General features: G+C 35.2%; 1 protein-coding gene across 4 annotated transcripts in view; it reads right to left on the minus strand.

The window, feature by feature from the left end:
• EPHA6 (EPH receptor A6) overlaps window positions 1–24,028 on the minus strand; it is an 889,565-nt gene that overhangs the window by 247,843 nt on the left and 617,694 nt on the right. For all 4 annotated transcript variants that reach the window (XM_025913797.2, XM_086675668.1, XM_086675669.1 and 1 more), the window contains 3 exons: window positions 12,574–12,682; window positions 8,788–8,861; window positions 6,033–6,158 (listed from right to left, as the gene is read on the minus strand). In XM_025913797.2, the coding sequence (XP_025769582.2) occupies window positions 6,033–6,158; window positions 8,788–8,861; window positions 12,574–12,682 (309 nt within the window). The remainder of the gene's footprint in view (window positions 1–6,032; window positions 6,159–8,787; window positions 8,862–12,573; window positions 12,683–24,028) is intronic.

A 24,028-nucleotide genomic window follows, 5' to 3' on the forward strand; every position in this document is an offset into this window, starting at 1 on the left:
AAGTTGAAAATCCCAGGACAAAAGTTATAGAAGACAGGCTGACTACATATGTTTTTGATAAGCATAGTGACTTACTATGAAAAAAAAATAAGCACAGTGCCTCTTATAAGTAGATAACTAGCCATCTAACAAACATATCTGAGGGAGCATATAAAGAAATGTTATGGGTTATGTGTAATATCATTTCTCATTTTCTTTCTTAAAATTTTAATGCAGCTATTTTGGGGTTCATTTTTTAACAACCAATTGAAGAAGTATTTAATGACTCTGTATGTGTCTCCCAATTAGAAACCTGGAAAGCATTCTTTTTTTTTTTTTTAAACAGTAAAGATGCTATTTATTGCACCTTTAGATTTGCTAATTTTTCTCTGAGATAGCTCATTTGAATTACATTGATAAGCCAATTGCTCAGTGATGCATTACTTATTCTGAATAATCTTATCATTAGTTAAATTAGGGCTTTTAATATTCTGGAAAGACATACTTTTATTTAAGAAGGAGGAGGCAAATTTTAGAAAAGTAAATCCAAGCAATAAATAGCATTTGATTATGCTGGCATTAGAATAACATTTGTTATTTTTTTAAAAAAATAATAACATTTATTTATTTTTGAGAAAGAGGGAGAGAGAGAGAGAGAGAGAGCGCGCGAGCATGAGTGGGGAAGGAGCAGAAAGAAAGGGAGACAGGATCCAAAGCAAACTCCAGGCTCCAAGGTGTCAGCATGGAGCCGGACATGGGACTCAAACCCACAGACCATGAGATCATGACCTGAGCTGAAGTCTGACACTTAACCGATTGAGCCACCCAAGCATCCCCAGATAACATTTGTTCTTTAGAGCAAAACACAAGGAAAAGAATTCTAATAGGACTCACTGGCCAGCAGCAAATAACAGTCTTGCACATAAAAGTCCCTTCCCAACCCTATGAAAAATGCTTAATGGTCTGCACCTTTATTTATTTGAAATATTAACTTCTTTGGCCTCAGAAATACATTTATCTAATTTCTGGATTTTTTTTCAGTTTTTATATTCTCAAATTTCTCATATTTATCCATTATCCTCATATTTTGTTATATGAGAACAGGCGGGTATAGTTTTTGAGCTCTTATACAAAAATAATGTAGTGTTTGGAATCATAAAAGAACACAAATAAGCTTTCATATCTATAAATTCTCAAGCATTTTCATGAATGATAAAATATTAATAATAATAAATCTTAAGGATTGCAATTATTTCTAGATTGTATATATCTCTAATTGGTTCTTTCAGACTTTGGTTTATATGTAATTTATTTTCTTCACAAAATACATTTATTCTCTAAATATCCATACAGAATAAGAAATTCAATATTCTTTCATGAAAATGATTTCCTGATTGTCTTTCAGTTAAAATTTTTGTTTCAATGAGATATTAAATATCTTTAAACTACTTAAGATTTTTTAAAATTGGGAATGGTTCCTTTTTAAAGCACATTTTGATACCTTTTATGGACACAGTGTTTTGAGTTGAAGAGTAAACTAATAGCATAGATACAATATAACATAGTGGTTAAGAATAGCAGCTTGGGTAGGGATGGATAAATGGATAAAGAAAATGTGGTATATATATATATATATATATATATATATATATATATATATGCAATGGAGTATTACTCAGCAATCAAAAAGAATGAAATCTTGCCATTTGCAACTACGTGGAAGGAACTGGAGGGTATTATGCTAAGTGAAATTAGTCAGAGAAAGACAAATATCATATGAATTCACTCGTATGAGGACTTTAAGAGACAAAACAGATGAACATAGGGAAGGGAAACAAAAATAATATAAAAACAGGGAGGGGGACAAAACAAAAGAGACTCATAAATATGGAGAACAAACTGAGGGTTGCTGGAGGGGTTGTGGGAGGGGGGATGGTCTAAATGGGTAAGGGGCACTAAGGAATCTACTCCTGAAATCATTGCTTCACTATATACTAACTAATTTGGATGTAAATTTTAAAAAATAAAAAATAAAAAATAAAGTTAAATTATAAAAAAAAAATGTAGCTTGGGAGTCAGTCATAGCTGGGTGTGAACCCCAGGTCTTCTACGACCTAATCTTACAATCTTGAGCAGGCCACTTAATGTTTCTTAACCTCATTCTTCACCTATAAATGAGAATAATAATATCTTGTTCATGGCGTTATTATGACAACTTTATAAGAAAATATATGAAAAGCACTTAACACAGGGTCTGAACTTGAGTAGGTGCTCAATAAAAACTATGTGTTAATCATCATCATTATCAGAATTGAAGAATCTCCAAAGGGAAGTAGCAAAAAAAAAAAAAAAAAAAAAAAAGCTAGGGTAAGCATTATTATTACCAAAGGTTAACATTCAATTTCACAAGGGAGTTAGCTATTATGTTAAGACTTCAACAATAAAATACACTAAAGGAGACAGGTTAAGATGGCTTGCTGCATTCCTTGTGCTGAAGGCCAGGTGTTTATACATATATATCTCAAACCTGACGACAACCTCAGAAAGCAGGTAGGTATGCCCATTTTATAGATGAGGGAATTGAAGCTCAGAATGTGGCCCAAATCATGCAACTGTTAAACTGCAGAATCACTACTCGACTCTAATTTGTTTGACTCCACAGCCCTGTTTCAACTTAACTTCCAAATTCGAGTCAACTTTGGGAACTTTTCAAACTGGACCACGCAACCTTATTCAGACCAGATCTGAATCTGAAGCATGAGTTTATAGGCAGCTTACACTTTATCAACCCTCAGCTTTTATTTTCTCTTTCATCTACAATCTAACTCATCTAAAGGAACCCAAGAATTCAGAGGCCTAGTAAATATACCTGCTGCCTGCACATAGCTTCACTCTGCAGGCTCTTCTCTGCCTAGAGTTGGAACATTTCACTACCCTGGAAAGTGCCCAGGACAACATTTTAAACTATTTCTTTATAAACAAACAAACAAACAAACAAAAAAAAAACAAAACAAAACACATATAGGTCTTGTTGATTTTTCCTCAGCAATGAATGGTGAATCTCAGTATCCCCTCTCTGGCTTTCTCAGTGCTTCAATCAGAACTAAATATCTTTCCCCTGACAATTATTAAGACCTGATGTCTTGCTTCTCTCCCATCACCACTACTCCAACACACCTCTCTCTCCTCAAGTCATTTAATTTACATCTTCAAGGGAAATACCTAAAGCATACAGATGATGAGAAAATAGGAGTCTGAGAAGAAACAATCAAATAGGTGGGAAAAAGTAAAGGATATGAGACAACCTAAGGAAAGGCTTTATAGTAGTGGTGGGCAAGTAACCAATTGTGTAATTATGTCAGAGATGTTACATAATTCTATCAATTCTTCCATAGTTTGACCAAACAATGCTTTTTTCACACTACTTCTGTGACAAATGTCCACAGACTTACTAATTTTTTCCACATCCAAATAGAGTTTTAGGAACGTGACATAATGAGGTTAATTACAAAGTAGCACTGGCCAGGAATGCAAAGCGGAAAGTTATGTTACAGTATAACATATGTTACAACTTTGTAACATAAAGCATTTTTATTTTTATGATTTTTTTTTGAAGACAAACAATAAAAAGACAGCATATTGTATGAAACTTGAAGTAACCAAAGGTGAATAAATATAAAAAGGAATACTGGTGTATAGGATTGACTACCTGGTTTAGATATTCTTTCTTTGCCAAATGAGAGGAATCCCAATACAACTTATTAGATGTTAGACAGAATAGGGGGAATGATATTCAAGTAGTCTCTTTAACAGTCACTGCTTTGGCAATGTGTCATACTTTTTTTTTTTAGGACAAAATTTATATTCTGGTTGAAGAAAATGTAAAAAACTAAAAAGAATACTTATTTGTTATCATTTAAGATATTTGATATTATTTCTCAACATTATGATTTCAGACACTGCCATTTAATTTATGCACAAAGGACTACAATGGAAAATGCTTCTACTGTATCTACATGAGGACTGAACACTGCAGTATAAAAGGATATACCACGTTTTCTTGGGAACTTGAGGAAGAAAGCCAACAGTAGCATGCAATGGAATTATTTAACCTTCTCTCTTCTCTATTTCTCTGCTGTGTTAAGTAAATGAATCCCCAAACTAAATGACTATAATGTAATCACTCTTTCAATTATACCTTCAATGCCCATTGATGTGTTTTATGTTCAGCAGAAGAGAATAGAGAATCTGGTTTCATTCCAGGTTCTTAATCTTTCTGATAAGACAGCCTCTTCAGCTGTGAGCACTAGGATTAAGTGTATAGGCCCCTTGTGTCAGCTTTCAAAGGGAGCTCTAGCCTTGTAGGAGATGAGATGACCCATTGTGCATAGCGAATGAAGTGATATAATGAAGGACTCTCTCCAAATGTTTCTGGAATTCCTGTATAGTGCTAGATTACTGTGTATCTGGGAAACAGAGTCCATTCAATGTGACTAGTCATACAGAGTCCTGAGTTTAGAAGGGCTCTGTCACTTGTTTAATGCTCTGATGTCACTATCTTGAAATTCTTAGTAACTTTTTAACAAGAGACTCTACATTTTCATTCTGCATTGGTCTCTGCAGATTATGCAGCTGGTCCTCTTGTGGAGAAGGGCTTTGGAAAGAGACAAGGGATGGTCAGCTTCTTTCTTTGGCCTCTGCAAAGACATGATACCTGGCTGGAATGGTCAGGCTTTGTATGTACTGCTCAAAACAGTACATAACAGGTATCCAGCATCGAGAGGAGACCAATACCCCTCTTCAGGATCCAGTCTCCCTTCTCTACTTACACTTCCTCCTTCCCCTTCTTAGCTGTATGCATGGCTGTCCAGTCAGAGAATATGTTTCCAAACTCTCTTTGTGCCCAGGTAATTGAACTGGACCATTGAGATGTGAATAGACATGTTTACAAGTTCCGTGTTATTGTCTTACAGACAAAGCCAAAAAAAAAAAAAAAAAAAAAAGACTGAACTCTTTCCTTTTCTTTCTCACAGGTTGGAAGGCAGATGCATTGGTGTCCCAGCTTTGACCATTCAGAGGAAGATGACACACTAAGGAAAGGCAGAGCAAACAGTACAAGGAACTTGGGTCCTTTCAAGACCTCCTGAATGACCATTCCTCTGCTAACATGGACTGTTCCTTAGGTCAAGGACTTGAAAGAAGAATAAATATGCTGAGGTCTCTTTGTTATACCAACTTAGCCTCTGTCGTAAGTATGAACAGAATAAGGTCTTGGGAACTAATTCACAATAGTTTTGTATTTATATAGGACAGCTGAATAAAATAGTGTTCTGTTTGAACATTCTACATAGGGAAAATCACTAATTAGCACTTAAATGATATAAAACTATACTGAAGCTAATTTTACCCTCAATGATTTTTAGAACACTTCTGGATCCTGCAGAGCCAGTCATCAATATGAACACTAATTATACTATATATCTATAGATGTTGGGGCCTGAGCAAATCATTTATTTTGTTTTATTTTTAATTTATTTTTTTTAAAGAGAGAATGTACAAGCTGGGGAGAGGGGCAGAGAGAGAAAGAGAGAGAAAGTATCTTAAGCAGACTCCACGCTCAGCAAGGAGCCCAACCAGGGCTTAATCCCATGACCCTGGGATCACGACCTGAGATGAAATCAAGAGTCGAATGTTCAACCAACTGAGCCACCCAGGTACCCTGAGGGCCTCAGTAAATCTTTAACAACTTATGAAAAACTCCTGAAGTTACATCCTCAAAATGAATTCCTGTATGACCCTAGTTTCATTGTAAGTTACCTCCATACTGAAAGAAGACTACAGGAGTTAAAAATGACGTTTGCTTAGAAAATGAATTTAGGTGCTTACATACTTAAAAAAGTAACAGCATATAGAAAATAATTTTACTTCTCCTTTCTTGAAAATTTTCAAGACTAAACTGACTAAAACTGCTAAGATTTAAAATATTATGTTGATAACCTAGCTACAAAACCATCAAGGAATCATATCTTCAAAAGTACAGATTTTATGTTTACCTGCCCCAATGACTCTCTCAATGCGAATTCTTGAGGGATCAATCTCCTTTGCAAATTCATGAACTGCTAGGGATGGGTCTTCATATGTATCTGGATCTATGTAAGTTTTAATTCCTGGGAAGCGTACTGCAAACCAACAACAACAAAAAAAGATTGATTTAGTTTAAAAGTATTTTAGTGATTACACATCTTGTGTATGTTTAAAACAAGGATTGACATATTAAAGTCGTCATTCTTGTTAGTTACTTCAACTCTCTTTTCTTTCTGTCCCACTCCTCCTCACCCCCCAATAAAGAGTTGAGTACTTGGAATCAAAAATTTATTTACCTGTTAATGTAAAATGACCTGGTGGTTTAATAGAGAGTGAGCTGACAGGTTCCAGAAAACATATTTATTATATTTCTGTAAAACGTTTAATCAGCTCACTAATTCACAAACAACCCATACATTTTGTACTTGATCTAGCTCAGGACATGGGGGGAAAGGCATAAGCCTTTCTCCCAAAACCCTTTCTGCCAAAATGAGCAAGCCTGTTGGTGTCCCTCCTGGACACTTTGCACTCAGATGACAAACAGGGATGGCTGGAAAACTTGAATGTGTGGTTATTTTTTTCATTTGCCACTTCTTTCAGTATCTGAAGAAATCACAGACTGTGTGTAGATATTCCTCTGTTTTGGTGGTAGGTTTCTGTGTTCCAACAGATTTCTGGCTCCCGGAGGACAGGAGATCATTTCTTATACATCTTTGTATCTTTCCAAATACCTTAGGTATGGTTTTACAGGTAATAATCACACAGCAAACCTTTATTAAATATGAATTAGTAGGGATTAAAAGATCAATGCAAATTCGTGGCATAGTGAATAGGTGATACTTGGTTTTGTTGCTTTAGATTTTGAAAGCTGCATAATACCCCGAGTTATTTGTTGGCTAGGATTCCTTAGAAACATGCTCTTGCAAGAAAATTTCAAAAGCAAACAAATAAAAGCTAATGAAGTGAGTTTAGAGGAGGTGCTGAAATGTCCATTGTCAGCAGAATTTGCTTCATGAGTTCCTCTACACTTGTTGCCCCCTTTCATTCCTTTTTGCCTACTGTCTTCTGCTACCAGATGAACACCCATGAGAATATTAGTACTTCCCCAAATATCATCAGCAAAGCATTCTAGGTATACTTAGGCCTGACAATGATTCTGAAATACTATGCTTTATGTGACTTCCAAAGTTTAGATTGGAGGAAAAGACAACAGATAATCTTTACCTCTGGTTCATATTGCAGATACTTTTTTACTTAATGGGAGTTGTGGTTTCAGAATGAATACTCTATAAACTCAGATCCAGTGGCTACTATTAGATGATTAGTGGTATCTAATTGGATATGTGGTGTTAACATCACCTTCTTTTTTCTTGTAAACACAATATATGTCGACTATCTGGTTACTTATTTAACTTACCCATGGTTTCTTAAAACTCGGTTTGTTATCTTTCTTTTACTTCCTTGGCTGTCTTAGGTTATTTTCATTGCTTCTTGCTGGGCCCATCTGGTTTAGTTTATGCAAAAACTGCTAGTTGGAAAGCAGATAATAAATACCTCAGGAACATCTTTTTCCTTTGCATTTCAGTACTAAATGCCCTGCAGTGAGTCTTAAGGTTGCTCAGCATATGTCATCTATCCAGGTGTTTGGGTCCAGGTTTCTGCATCTGTTCGCAGCATTTCCAGCTCATCCCATGGCTGACAGTGGCTGTCTTAGCTTTCCCTTCTCTGCCAGTGCAGTGAGCCTCAAACGTATTGTAAGAAAAGAGCAGCCAGGGACACCTTGCTAAAAATGCGTATGTCTTGGCCCTACCATGCACCTTCTGAGTCAGAACTCTGGCTAGTGAACATGGAACATCCTAATACAGAAAGTCCTCAGACCACTGAGAAATCCTGTGAGCCTTAGAAATAGCCCTAAACCGTTCCTCACTTAAATCCTTTCTGCCTCCTTCAGAAAGTGATATAGGTTGAAAAGTCTCTTACTCCTTTTGCTCAATCTGAAGTAAAAAAATGAGTTGAAAGAGTTAAACAGCTTGCCTCACACATTATTTCTACACTGTGGTTAATTAGAGAACATCCCTTTCTGAGATGTTAATTCAGCATCTCACGACAGAGAAACCGTCTTGACAAAGTAGTTTGCCATTTGGAGGTGGAGGTGGAGGTGGGTGTTGGGGAGGAGAGGGTGGCAATTATCAAACCAACTATAGTGGTAATTATAGCTTGCTTGGGAAGAGATTCTACAAATGAATATAACCTTGTAGTCAGCTCAAGGATTTCATACATATTCTAAAAGTTAAAGAGCTGATTTTCTTTTTTAGTGTTAATGAATTGTAAATTGATTTGTTATATGTTTAAATGACAGTCCCTACAAGAAGGAATAAAAGTTCCCTAATATTTCTATGGCTAATGCTCCACTAAATTAAACCAACTTGCATTCAGGAGTCATTGTGAATGGTAAATAACTAGATATAAGCAGTCATCTTGTATTTTTAGCATATTCAGCCTTCGTGTTTTCCAGCAAGCAGAATTAGGGAAAAAGTACTAGCATTTAATGAGAAGCAGGTGCAATTTCCACCAACAAACCTGGAAACCAGATGAAAAGTCTTAATGCTGAAAGGTTGGAAGTACATTTTTTCAGGTTTTCTCAACTCAGTGGATACAAGTTTAAAATGAACTCTTGAGGGCTAGAGCAATGTAAAATAATGAAAGGGTCACTGTACTACTTACAATGCCCATTCTGCTGTAAGTGGTTTCTCCTCTTCTCTTCTGACTTCATTTTAGCTTTGATGTACCATTGGCACCTTTGAAAAGGGTAAGCAGAATCTTAGTTTTAGAATTATGCTGGATGAGAACCAAAACCAACTAAATTACCTATCACTAGTAGGCCAAGTTCTTATCACAAAGGCCATGTTTAAGAATATCTTTATATCACAAGTTTCTTTTTTTTTTTTTGTATAGATCAGAATTAATCCCAGATAAGAATAAAATACTCTCACGTGGATTGATTGGTTTGAATGATAGGAATCTTAGAGAATATTCTATAATCAGCAATAACCATCACATGCTTCCTTATAGAACTTCTAATGGCTGGAGCTGGTAGAAAGCATTAAAAGTCAAAATGAGAAAATGTTTTTGAGTCAGAATCTCAGAAATTTAGACAAATGTTTTCTAGTTTCATTGCTAAAGAGCATGCTTTCTTTTTATTGCAGAATTCTGTAAAGGTATGTTCTGTTCTCTCTTGGGATAATTGTGCTCTGAGAAAGAGTAGATGCTTATCTCGCATGACTTCTGCAACATGAATAAATTCTCCAGCATCCATGTGATTTGACAATTCATCAAACTTCTAATTCCAAATGGTTAAACAGACTACATCTGTGGTATATCATCCAATCTTTCAATGTGATTTTATCTTCAAACCCTAAGGCAAGTTGAGTATTTATTCAGAAATGTCTTACAGTTTTTATAGAATAATTTCCAATGAATACTCTTCTATTATGTGCTTAAAGTATATTATGTGCTTTAAAAAATGAATTTTTTTAATCTTATGTAACTGAAGTAGTCTTCCCCAGTTTGTAGAATATTACTTTCTAATGTCATATAAATTGGAAAACATGGAAAGTAAAAGCTGAAAATAATTTAGTACAAATTTTTCTTTACCATTAAAGTATCTTTTAAAGATAATTCTGCTTCAGAAACCAAAAATAAAGACAACTTTTGAGCCCATCTCTCAAGTTTATTAGGCCAAATTGATTTAGCCTACAATGCCTGTAATATCTTCGTTAAAGCTTCCCATATTTATGTGTTAAGGCAATAATTTCTGATATTTTAATGAAATGCTTTTCCACATGTGTATGTGTGCCATTTAAATCACTGCTGAAATACTCAAAGAGGAAATAAAGCCTTAACTCATATTCTACAAATACACATAACTGTAACTTAAAAGTTACATCTGATTGTGCCATATATCGACTCACTATTAAATGAAACATCATTTAAATCAATTTCCATTATAAAGTTAGAGGCTTTTTTTTTTCAAAAAATTGAGGATAAAAGAGGCCCTGCTGTTTAAATAAAATCATACATGAGAAAGTACCCCACAGTTCTTCAAGAGTACTTTCAAATAAGAAAAAAATAATATTTTTGAATGAAATTAACCATCATATATAAATTATCACAGTCTAGTTGACATAATTTGTGACTTTGGAGTTAGAATCACCTTATAGGTCCCCATCATACTTTAACAACTGAATAATCTTTCTGGGCCCCAAACTGAGTGCCTTTAAATTATGTGCAACTCCATGATAAATAGAATATTATCAAGGTATCAATGCCCCCAAACTCACAATGCATGAGCAGCACTTAGGTTATAAATGGCAATGAAAACACAGTAGAGTTATTTCTTCCACTTAGCATTTTTCTAATAAGGTTTGTTAAACACATAGCAACACATAAGGTGTTGGCTTGTTTTCTTTTTTTTACCTAATTAAATTGTCATTGTGACTTTATATGTACCAAAATTGTATTCTAATCCTTCTTCTTGCAAGAGAGTCATAGGTACGATCATAAGAACTCTAACATTTTTTTTGTTTGTTTTTCAAACAAGCTTAGACCTCCACTAGGATACATAGGGTTTTGCTTGTGTGTTGGTTTTTATAACCAGTTCTCCCCTGCTAGTGATTAAGGATTTTGTAGATCACATTTGGTATTTGAAGGATATCATACTGCATATTTTGTTTTCAACCTGATGGTTAGTTGGTTTAGAGACTCCAGCATTTATTTTCTGCCCACTGTAAAAGATGGTTGTACCAAAGCTGTAATGATGGCAAGGACCTGCCAGAGGTTAGCATGAGGTATAAAGAGAGACAGAAACAGGAGAGTGCTGGGCAATAGTATACGATGGTGACACCATGGCATGCCCAAACTAGCACTTTTTATTAGTGTTAATTTATCAGTATTCCTGCATCCTTTCAAAAAATTTTTTCTTATTACTATAGCTATCACTCTTCTATCAGTTAATCAGCTTCCCCAAACAGGAGACTCTGAGACACTCTCTATTACAAGAGCAATACTATGTCTATTTATACAGAAAAAAAAAAATTAAGTAAACGTGGGGTACATGTGTCCGTTTTACAATTAATTTCATAAAGAAGTCACCATTTTAACTCAACCATATTAAAATATTCATGTGTTTCTTTATTCCTTGGTAGGTTCTATAAAAGTGGTTTTGTTATCCCTAGATCTGACACCTTCAATAGCTGGCAGTTACAGTCAGGCATGGACCCAAACTTCTAAACAGTTGTGAACTTACTGATCTATACCTTTACCCTGCTCTAAAACTGTAGATAATAATTTTCCATGCATGTATATCCTCTATAATTTAAACGTGAATTTTAATAAAATATTGGTATGTAAGTAGAGTTTTTCAATAAATAAAAAAGGTGTTTTATTGTTTATTCACTAAACTATTGCCCCTGAAAGTAGCTATTTGTTATTTCTGCTCATTATCAAATATCGACACTTTCCAGTTGAGACGGTGTACTTTAGCTGGTGTCATTATAGATGCATACTTTTTGGCTGGTATTCTTATTGCACTTTTAAATCATGACATTGTTTTCTTTGCAGTATGTGTGTTTTTCATATTATCAGGAAAATTCATGAGATATTCTTTTGTGACCCTATTGATAATCAAGAAAGAATTATTTTTTCCTTAGTAGGAATAAAAATATGATCTGAATATATTCACAGTTTCTCACAAAAGTCTGGGCCTAATAACAAGGCTTATATAACAAGGGTTACAGAAAAAATCTTTTATATGATTTCATACATACTACCTTTACTCACGTCTCTGTATAGTCAGTCAGTACCTGGCTCATGGCAACAATCTAATATATCTAAAAATCAATAAATGGTTTTAATTCATTGTTATATCAAATGTGTGCAAACATACAAATATAAGATTTAGGTACCCGAAGCACTTTGACCAGCTAGTCAGGATTCAGATCTAGGTCTTTTGCTCTGTCCAATTCATTGTTGCTTTAAATTTCCACCCCTATTACCTTAAAGTGGAGAAATACCAGATTTATAAAACCAATTAATGTAATCTAATATAGATCCATTCAACATTTAATGAATAAATAGAACACATTCTATAACACTAAATTTATAGAAAACTTTTATATAAATTCTCTGTTGAATGATTTTTTTTTTTCTCCAGGAAAGATCTCTTTCATGGTGTAATTTGAACGTGGTAAAGGAAAAACTTATCGAGTAAGAATTTATCTTTCATAGCTTTCAAAGTGTTTCTATCACGTCTTTAGTTGCTTACATATTTCGAAGCCTATTGATACAGAGAATTGGACATGGTGGTTCTGTTATATAAACTTCAGTCAGAGCAGCCTGCCCTGATCCCTTTTTCTCTCATAGTTTGCTACATTTGAAAGCATATGAATACACAGTATTATAAGAGAATGGTTATTCACAAATCTTGGAAATAATCTGGTATGCTTCCGTTACCTCCCAGTGATTAAGAAGAACAAAGTAAGAATGACGAGGAGAGTAAATCCCCCAACAGCTGCGGTGGCTATCACGAGAATCTGTCCCTGTTCAGCCGCCATGTCAGAAGCTGAAACACAAATACAATATTAAAATTTCCCTGGGTGACATTTCACTAACAAAATTATTTTACAAGTTGGTATATGCTTGAAAATATGGTGATGGAGGCCAAAAATGTCCACCATATTTGCCTTTATTTGGCACACAGGATGCAAACCAAAATAAGGGCTGAAGATGGAGGTCATAACCCACAACATAGCCCTTTTCTTTTCTTTTCTTTTCTTTTCTTTTCTTTTCTTTTCTTTCTTTTCCTTTCCTTTTCTTTTCTGTTTTTGTTTTTACAAAAGTACCAATAAAAGTAGATGGATTCTTAGTATCCCACATTCTAAGATTAAGTATTTGTTGCAAATTTAAATCAGCAAATAGACTTAAAGGATTTTGTTTATATTATTGCTAATTTATTTCCTTAAACACTTGAATCAAGAGACCAGGCTTATGCACTGTTTTGATGTCTCTTTCAACAAAGTGGAAAGACTATTGCATAATTCGTTTTAAGAATGACCTTTTTTATATTTCATAGAGATTAATTCAAAAATTAAAGTTAGGAACTTACACTTTATAGGACAAGGATATACATAGGAAGTTCTTAGATGTTTAGCAGTAATTTTAAAAATGACATTTAAAAGCTTCCTTTTTTGAAGAAAAAACTAGATAACATATGGTAACAACATATTTCTTTCATTGACAAAACTATAAAAATTACAGGGGATGCATGTTTTACTACTGCTTAGGCAATCTTCTAAAATACATTACTTCAATTAATTCATTAGCACTTCTCATTCTATGTATTACTGAAGTTTTTTAATTTTTTAATTTTTTAAAAAATTTTAGTATATGTGCTGCCGAAGCAAGCACAATTTATTTTTTTTATTTTAGAGAGAGAAGGGCATGAGCAGGAGAAGGGCATGGGAAAGAGAGAGAGAATCCCAAGCAGGACTCAATCCCATGACCCTAGGATCATGACCTGAGCTGAAATCAAGAGTTGGATGCTCAACCAACTGAGCCACCCAGGCACCCCTGTATTATTGAAGTTTTAATAAGAAATACTTTTTATTGAATGGGATATGAACAATTGCTTCATAATAGAAGTAAAAAACTGAAGCCCACAGAAGGTAAAGAACTTGCCTGACTTCACACATGACCATCTCCAGAATTCAAGGTTAAGTTTTATGTTTCATTTCCCCTTCCTATGCTATAACTTTAAGTAATAATTCAGTAATTTGGCAATACTCTAAAATATTGAATCAAACAGTCCCTTTAATATCCTTTCACTTGAATAAAGCTTTATTTTTATTACTATAAAAATATATTAATCAAATAATTTATATGTAGAAAATTGTATCAAATAATATAACTGAAAAACATGAGGCATCTGGGTGGCTCAGCTGTTAAGCCTCCAACGCTTTTTTTTTTGTAATTTTTTTTAACATTTATTTATTTTTGAGAGACAGAGTGAGACAGGGCATGAGTGGGGGAGGGCTGGAGAGAGGTGGGGACACAGAATCTGAAGCAGCCTCCAGGCTCTGAGGTGTCAGCACAGAGCCCTGCATGGGTCTTGAACTCATGGACCGTGAGATCATGACTTTAGCCGAAGTCAGATGCTTGACCAACTTAGCCACCAAGGCGCCCCAAACCTCTGACACTTGGTTTTGGCTCAGGTCATGATCTCACGGTTCGTGAGTTTTACTGCCCTGTCAGCACAGAGCCTGCTTGGGATTCTCTCTTTCTCCTTCTCTCTGCTTTTCCACTGCACATGTTTTCATTCTGTCTCAAAACAAATAAATAAACTTGAAAAAAGGAATATAACTGAAAAACAAACCATTTAATTCTCTACCATAATAATTCATTAAACTTGAGTACTTTAAGACTTTCACAGAAATAGTTCTTCTTCTGGGAATCAAGTAGGCAATATACACTATGTGCAAATTTATATCCAGAGTAATAACTTCCTCATAAAAATGACATATCTACTAGGGAATTTTTGAGCATTAAAAGCTATTGTTAAGTAAGAAACCAGTCACAACATTTAAGAGGCTTTTTAAGAAATCTAAATGTAAATAAAAACAATTGTCATTTATGTTCAGTTTTCAGTAAGAAATTTATTAAACCTTGGAATTAGATTTTATTCACTATGATTTAATTAAGATATTTTCAGGCATCTATTTCTTTCAGCTCATAATCTGTGCAGAAACAGGTAAAGGGTTGCATCTTATCCAATAAATAATGTGCTGAAGATTTTTTATTAGGTCCTCACTGAATTTCCTAATCTTCAAAATAACACTGATATTGCAGGAATTAATGAGCGCTCTAAAATGTCACATTTCACATGAAAATTATTGAATAACAAATTATAAGGGATAGATGTTACAGAAAACATAAAATAACATTAATTTCTGACAATACAGAAGATGCCATTTAAAAAGAAAACATTTACTTAGCAACTGCTGTATTTGTAAAATATATAATATAGTTCAAGAGTTTTAAATCTGGAGCCTGTACTTTCACAGTAGCCAGGTAGCAAGTAATTTACTTAGACCATATATTCAAAGTTCAGACAGGGAAGATTATGTAATTGGACCTTTAGAGACTCAGATTACTTTGTTATAGAACACTGTGTTGTTTACCTCAATCGCTTAGCAAACTGCTATTTTTACTAATATACCTTCATTTTCACACTTATGATTATATATTTATGAACTTTACTTCAATTAAAATTTTAATTGGATATCAGAATAGGCAGTTGTGTTACTTTGAAAAATGCATATGCCTGTATAATTGTTTCTTAAACTTCTGTGCTAGAAATCCTAAACACTCTTCTTTGGAGATTGGCATACAGTTGACCCTTGAACACTCAAGTTTTAACTGCATGGCTCCACTTACACGTAAATGTTTTTTGATAAATACAGTATAATACTGTGAGTGTATCTTCTATTATGATTTTCTTAACATTTTCTTTTCTCTAGCTTACTTTACTGTAACAATATAGTATACAATACATATAACATACAAATATGTGTTAATTGTTTTTGTTATTGGTAAGGCTTCTAGTCAACAGTAGGCTATTAGAAGTTGAGTTTTGGGGAGTCGAAAGTTATGTGTAGACTTTGGACTGGATGGGGCAAGGGGGTTATTGGTATCCCTAACCTTTGCATTGTTTAAGGTTCAATTGTATATAAATATATAAGTTATTTGAAATAAGAGTGTATGATGTCATGCACCGTTATATACTGGGAGTAAAGTGCCATGGATTATGGGGCTGGGATGATTATGAAAACATTAGGAATATCATCATCAACAACAGTCACTATCTATTTCATACTAAATTAGCTTCTAGCACAATGTTTAGTGCTTCAAATTCATTACAAATTTATCTGCACAATAGTCTTAATAGGTAGGTACTACTATTATTCCTAGTATAGGTGGTTCTATTACTTGCTAAGGTCACACTTCTTGTACACAGGAAAGCTAGCAATCCAATCCCGATTTGTCAGGCTCCAGGCCCATGCTATTGCCAGTATTTTACACTACCATTTTCGCTAATAGAACAAATGGCTAGATCCAGCTCTTTTGTGGGTCCTAGAACAATCATTAGCCTTGCCTGACTTTGGCTTCATGTCTGTAAAATGAGAATTTTGAATTAAATGTTTTTTTTCACAATCTTTCAAAGTTATTTTACTATAGTACTATGTTATCCATAAAAGCTACAAATATTGGGAAGAGCAAGATTTGCCATATGGAAGTAAGAGGAACACTCAGGACCTGTGTTGCTCCTCTTGGTCCTGACAGGGATAATTTCTGCCTTATTATATCAGTGTTGGCCAATCACAGAGCTGACTCTATCTCAGGATGAAGTCTATAGTCTTTAACTTTGCTCACATGGCTCTCTACAAATGACTCTAAATGTATATCCCCAGATTAATCTCTTATCGTTCTCTATGTTGAATTCATTCCAGTTCCTTAAAATGTGCCAAGCTTTCTTTCATGGCCAATTCCTATTTAATCCTCCTATGTGAACATCACATCATTTGGGAAGCTTTTTATGCTTGTTTAGATTTAATTAGGACCCCAGACTTCTGTTCCCATAGCTCTTGGACTACTTCTACCAATACATTTCTATCATGCTTTACTGAAATCACTTTTTTTGTATCCTGTCTTTTCAATTAGACTACGAATTATATGAGGGGAGGGGCTTTATTCACTATAGTATCTGTAGTAATTTGAATGATGACATCCCCTCCACTCTCTCCCTGCCCCTACAAAAAAAAAAAAGTATTTGCAAGTACAAGTAAGTTCCTTAACTTACTACTCATCCTGTATTAGCTGGGTGGGCCCAAATCCAATGACAAGTGTCCTTATAAGAGACAAAATAGAAGACAAAGTAGAGAAGTCCATGTGAAGACAGAGGCAGAGATTAGAGTTATAGAGCCACATGCCAAGGAATACCTGGAGCCACCAGACCTAGAACAGGCAAGGAAGGATTCTCTCCTAGAGCCTTAGGAGAGAGTATGCTTTTGGTCTCCGTAACTATGAGAGAATAAATTTCTGTTGTGTGTGTCATCTGCTATAGTAGCTCTCTGAAACTCATACAGTATTCAACCTATAGGACCTGATACAGGTCCTATTTATTGAGTAGTAGTAGCTCAATAAATATTTGTTTGAGTAAATGGATTGAATTGTCATTTGCATTAGGTGATTCTGGTTAAAAAAAAAAAAAAGCCAGATTGACCTAGGGTTATCCATATCCTCACCTTCCACTTCATATGTAAAGATTTACCCTGAAGGTAGTTATACGTATGTGAAATAAGTCTACCCAACATAATTTTAATCAGAAGATGCAATTATTCTGTATGATTGAAGATAATGCTTTCCAGAAGGCAGGAGGTGCTAGAAAGTACAGGCTTCTACATTTAATCAAGTTAAGTTGATTAAACTTAGAAATGTGAATATAAGTTTAAGAATGCATTAGCTCATTCAACAAATGTTTATTGAGAACATCCTACATGGCAGACACTGAGATAAACACCGGAGATTCAGTTACTGACCTCATGGATTTACAGTTCATGGGAAAGATAGACGATGAAAAAATAACTACAAGTGAAAGAACTGTTAGAAAAGGGATATGTGGGGCGCTCTGGAAAGGAATAAGCAGCCTCTAGCAATAAATCGGTAGAGTGGCAGTTAGGAAATACAGTTGATCCTTGGAAAATGTGGGAATTACAGTGCCAATCCCTGCAGTTGAAAATCACCCTATACCTTTTGATTCCCCCAAAACTCAACTACTGTTAAGTAGTTATAGCCTACTGTTGGCTGGAAGCCTTGCCAATAACATAAACAGTTGGTTAACACATATTTTGTATGTTATATGTATTATATACTGTACTCTTATGATAAATTAAGCTAGAGAAAAGAAAGTGTTATTAAGAAAATCATAAGGAGGAGAAAATACATTTACAGTACTGTAAAAAATCTGCCAATAGGTAATGCTCTGAGTGGTCTTGTGGATCTGTCTTATTTCAACAATGTTTGGACAGAACAGATCCAGAACACCCCTTCTTCCTCCAGCCTCCAGTCACCCTCCAAATCCTTTCCAGTCAACCTTTGAAACCATAATCTCAGCCACCATCTGCCTCTGGGACCAGCCAACACCATCTTTTGAGTTTAGCTCTTTATTGCTGATTAAACATGAACTCCCAGATTCATCAGAATTATTCCACCGAGGTGGACAACATGCGTCTGCAGGCCTCCTACACCTACCTCTCTCTGGGCTTCTATTTCCAACTTGACAATGTGGCTCTAGAGGGCATAGCCCCCTTCAGCAAGCTGGCTTAGGAGAAGCAGGAGGACGCTGAGGGGCTCTGGAAGATGCAAAACCAGTGGGGATGGTCGGGTCCTCTTCCAGGACCTGCAGAAACCGTCCCAAGATGAGTGGGATAAAACCTTGGAAGCCGCTATGGAAGCTGCCATGGTCCCAGAGAAGAACCTGAACCATGCCCTGTGGGATCTGCGTGCCCCGGGTTCTGCCTTGCATACCCCTGTCCTTGTGACTTCCTGTAGAACCACTTCCTGGAAGAGGAGGTGAAACTCATCAAGAAGATGGCAACCACCTGACTAACCTCCACAGGTTGGCTGGCTCCCAGGCTGGGCAGGGCGAGTATCTCTTCGGAAGGCTCACCCTCAAGCATAACTATTAGCCTCCAGAGCCTAGTGGCCTTTGAAGGGCATCCCCCTGGTGTCAGGACTTCTTCCTGAGCCTCTCCCTGCAGCTCCTATGCAGCTTTTTAACCACTCTGGAACCTTCTCTCAAGCCTTGGACCAAGTGAAAACAATAACACTTTTTGCAGAAAAAAAAATTTAAAAAACATTGAAATAAAATCTGTTGTGTAAGTGGATCTGCACAGTTCAAAGTTGTGTTGTTAATGTGTTAAGAGAAGGAGGAGGAAAAGGAGAAGAAAGAGGAGTCGCTCCTTGGTTAGAGGCCTCAAAGACCTGATTAATTTAAATGGACACTTAGAAAAACAAATCATAACAGCATCTACCAAATGGATTCCAGAATAGTACAGTATAGCTAACCAATCCCCCTGCCATGATTGAAAACTTGTCTGCTTGTACCATCTGTTCATTTTTCAATCCTAAAAAAAAAAAAAAAAAAAAAACAAAAAAACAAACAAAAAAAAAAAAACAAAACCACATTTCTAATTAGTTTGGTAGGATAGAATGTGTATTATTTACTCCTGTAAGTAACTCCCTAGAGAGCAAACCTGTCTTTAAAAAGATACAATGAAATCCAGGTAAGGAATGAAATTTATTTGTGACTAGCTGATTGGAAATGTCTTTTTGCTTAATGGAATAAGGTCTTAATGGAATAAGGTCTTGGAAAAATATAAGTATATTGAAATTATTATTTCATCGTACGGTTTGGAAAGAGGCACACTTCCTTAAGGGGCAAAAAGAGATGCAAAATTGTTACTGAACTAGAGCTTAGCACCTAGCCAATGCTTGGCATAAGTAAGGATGCCGCTATAAGGGAGGTTTGCTTTAGTTGTTTCTATTTAAAGAGGAGAAAAAAGCGAAGTTCTTTACTTGGAATCCAAATACTTTAAAAAAATAGGTTGAAAAAAATAAATTTCATGTCTTTAGGAAAGTATTGGAGAAAAGCAATTTTGCTATTTTTAACCAAAGATTTTTCTTCTACAGAGACATGATTTTGTCTCTCTGTAATCAAGATTATTCTAGTTTATATTTACATTTCAAAGTAAAATCTGTTATTTGTATGCTGTGTCATTTTCTGTGGAATAGCTTTTTAAAGTTAACTCTTTTCTGTTATGAACATCTTTTTAAAGTTATTGAAGACAGCAGTTACATATTTTTTTGAATAAAGTTTTTCTCAAAATTCTGCCCAGGGAAATAAATGGTGGTATATATTTGTTTCATATTCACATGTTTTATTTATGACTCCCAATTCTTGATGAAATGTCAAAATTTCAAATGATATTATCTCATCATTTCAACAAAATGATTTTTTAAAGCACAGCACACATCTCAACAATGTAATGGATTGATAGTACCCAGGAAATTAATCTTAAGGTTTATTGACAACCAATACAGGAAATCCTCTTAGGTCATATACTATAATCAGGATTAGTTTAATCCTATGAAATGAGGTACATATATAAAGATTTAGCAATATATAATGAAGACTAATCAATCTGTAAAATCTCAACACTATATGGTTATACAGACATATGAGTATGACATATGAATGAAAGCTGAGGATATATTTCTCTTAGATAAACATAATCTTGTGATTTTGTAGATGATGCTGTTATTCTCTTGGCTACCCAGACTTGAAGTGTACAGTCATCTTGATTCTACCTTCACCTACAACTCCATGTCCAGAGTCAAATCTTTATCATGTCTTATATTATCTTGTGTTTATTACCACTGGAACAACCTCATTTCAGGTTCAGCTTCATGGGATTAGGCTGCTTATATATTTGTCTATTAAATTGTCTTTCTATAGTATCTCTTCCCAATCCATCTCACATTATGTGGCCACATAATTATTCTTCAAAATAATATTTAAAACTATTCAGAATCTCTCCCAGTGCCTAGAGGGTAAAGTCATCCCACTGCAGAGGTTCACCATTCCTGGAGATATCCAGGCCTGAAACTTTGCACTCAGACTTCCCACAGTTTTCACCTTTGCCTTCACATTAATCATCAATCCTGTCATTATTACATTTTTTTAATTTTTTAAATGTTGATTTATGAGAGAGAGAGAGAGAGACAGAGACAGAGACAGAGACAGAGACAGAGAGACAGAGGGCAAATGAGGGAGGGGAAGAGGGAGAGGAGACACAGAATCCAAAGTAGGCTCCCAGCTCTGGGCTGTCAGCACACAGCCGGACACAGGGCTCAAACCCACAAACTGTGAGATCATGACCTGAGCCAAAGTCAGATGCTGACCCACCCAGGCGCTCCATCATTACTACATTTTAAGTATTTCTTAGATTCATCCCCATTCTCTTCTGTCCCCCCGATTATTCCTATACTCATCTTATCACATGTATTTGAATTCAGCTAGATGGCAACTTCATTTATGTGGAATGCAGTGGAATAATAGCAAGATGGACAAAAAGAGCTTCTGAGGAGATATCTGACAGATGTTCACATACTAAAGAACACACAGTTTACTCCATGAAACAGCTTTGATGCCTCACACTCTTACTTCAGACATGTTTATTGATTTCCAAATTCATAAAACAGTATTGTAGAAGTAAATTAAGTAAATGAGGCCAGGGGTGAGATATCTGAAGAGAGGGAATTGAATGGATGTACACACTGGTAGGCTGACCGACAGAAGAACTGGGAAAATGGAAAGCTGACATAACATTCCCAAATATACAGTATTCAGGAGCAAAGAATTTAGGATCAAACATCCTTGTAAAATTCAGGGAACACAGAAGGACTTGCTATGTTATAACTCAAAACAATAATATGATCATACAAGGTGAATAAAAAATGCTGAGTTATGTCCAAGATATTTTATTTAAAAGGGCAAGAGTCTGTGGGTGCATGATTAGAAAAGTATGTCTCTGCAAAATATTTAACAATAAATAGTAAAAATAATACTTTTAAGACCAAACTTATGTCTGAAAATTTCAACTATCAAAAATGATTTGATTTCTGATGATTTCAGGGGTTGGGGCTCATTTCAACTACATGATAAGCTTCTTGAGGGCATAAATAATATCTTTCAACTTACTATATCACATGGGATTAGTAGAGCACCTTACACGGACTAGAAATTAATAAATATATATTTTTCCTGAAGAAGAGATAAATAATGCATTCTAGACATAAGGATTAAATGCCCTGGCTAAAGAAGAGTTTTCATATAAGATGCATTTGGTAATGCTCATGCTTAAAAGTGTTCTAGTTACATAAATGACTCTTCCACACTTGTATTTTGATATATAGTATGTTCAGAGATAAGTGAATAGAAAATAGTGTGCTATAAACTTAACAGAAACCCATGGGGGAGGGGAAGGAAAAAAAAAGAGGTTAGAGTGGAAGAGAGGCAAAGCATAAGAGACTCTTAAAAACTGAGAACAAACTGAGGGTTGAAGGGGGGTGGGAGGGAGGGAAGGGTGGGTGATGAGTATTGAGGAGGGCATCTTTTGGGATGAGCACTGGGTGTTGTATGGAAACCAATTTTACAATAAACTTCATATATTGAATAAATAAATAAATAAATAAATAAATAAATAAATAATAAACAAAAAGAAAATAGTGTGAGTTAAATTTTTTTAGTGTTTATTTATTTTTGACATAGAGAGCACCAGCGGGGGAAGGGCAGAGAGAGAGGTGGTCAGAAGATCCGAGTGGGCTTCCTGCTGACAGCGGTGAGCCTGATGCCAGCTCAAACTCATTAACTGTGGGATCATCACCTTAGGCAAAGTCCGACGCTCAACCAACTGAGACACCCAGGTGTCCCTGTGAATTAACTTTTTTATTCAAATACCCCTGCGTAGGCTTTGAATGAAATAAGTATTTCATTTATTATTTATAATAAGGAAGGTATTGGCATGGTATTGTATTAGCATGTTTCTTTTACATTTATTCAATATTTGACGCCATTTACCAACAGGAAAAATAACCTCTAAGATGAGGGGCAGGGGGAGAGAAGAGAGGGAGAGAGGGAGAATGACAAGAGATTCTCTGTTCCACTCAAGTAAGCAGGTTACTAAATTCTCAGTTGGAATTGAAAAAAAGACTCATGGATCATATCTATTGAAGTAGGAACCTTTAGCAGGGATTATATTTTTTTTAGAAAGTGATTGCACCACTATGCTTTCTTTCTCTGGTCTGCCAATTCTCCAGAAACAATGCAGTTCAGTACGTCAAACTGTGGCTACATTGGGACACAGAAGATTTCAAGATTCATTCTTCTTGATGACCTTAATTTACTTGTCAGATAAAAATGCCAAATGACACAGGGATAATTGGAAAATGTGAGTTTGGTAAAACTTGATGGAGAGGCAGAAGCAGAAGCATAGTGCAGCATGATGAAACACTTTTTGTCTCTCTCTCTTTCTTTTTTAAGATTCTTGTGTGCATTAATAAATGGTCAAGATGCCTTGACAGGTAGGCTTCATGTGACAAATATCAAAGAACAGAGAAAAGTAACTGAGGCATTTAAACACCTGGAACTATTGTTAACATTCTAAATGTCGGGATTTAATTTGTAATTGTCTGTATTTCATATTGTTACATGCAGTTGAGATAGGTCTTTGATAACATATTTTGTAAGTGAAATACTTACGCCTTTATACATACATATTTCATTTTTTAAAGATTCAGTGTATAATAGAATTTCCTTAAAAATTTCAAAAATTCCTTGGAACCAATGATGTTCAATTATTCAACATGTACCATGTTATTAATAGCATTTGCATATTGGTAATCATACTTATGCACTTGAGGTTATAACTTCTCTGTATAACAGTGTGGCTTGAGGTAAGTAGCTTTGTCAGTAAATGTATAGCCATTAGGGATCACATATTTCATAAGGCTAAACTCAAAGGTTTATTTAGGATCTAGTTTTCATAGGGGCACCTGGGTGGCTCGGTCGATTAAGCATCCAACTCTTGATCTCAGCTCAGGTTATGATCTCATGGTTCAGGGGATTGAGCCCCGTGTTGGGCTCCATGCTGATGATGCAGAACCTGCTTGATTTTTTTTCTCTCTCCCTCTCTCCCCCTTCCCTGCTCTCTCTCTCTTTCAAAATAAAGAAATAAACTTATAAAAAAAGAATATTTTTCATAGAAAATATGTAAAAAAAATCCTGATAAAA

The sequence above is a fragment of the Puma concolor genome, chromosome C2, assembly GCF_028749965.1.
Source record: "Puma concolor isolate L17-30 chromosome C2, mPumCon1.1.hap2, whole genome shotgun sequence".
In the NCBI taxonomy this organism is placed as follows: Eukaryota; Metazoa; Chordata; class Mammalia; order Carnivora; family Felidae; genus Puma; species Puma concolor.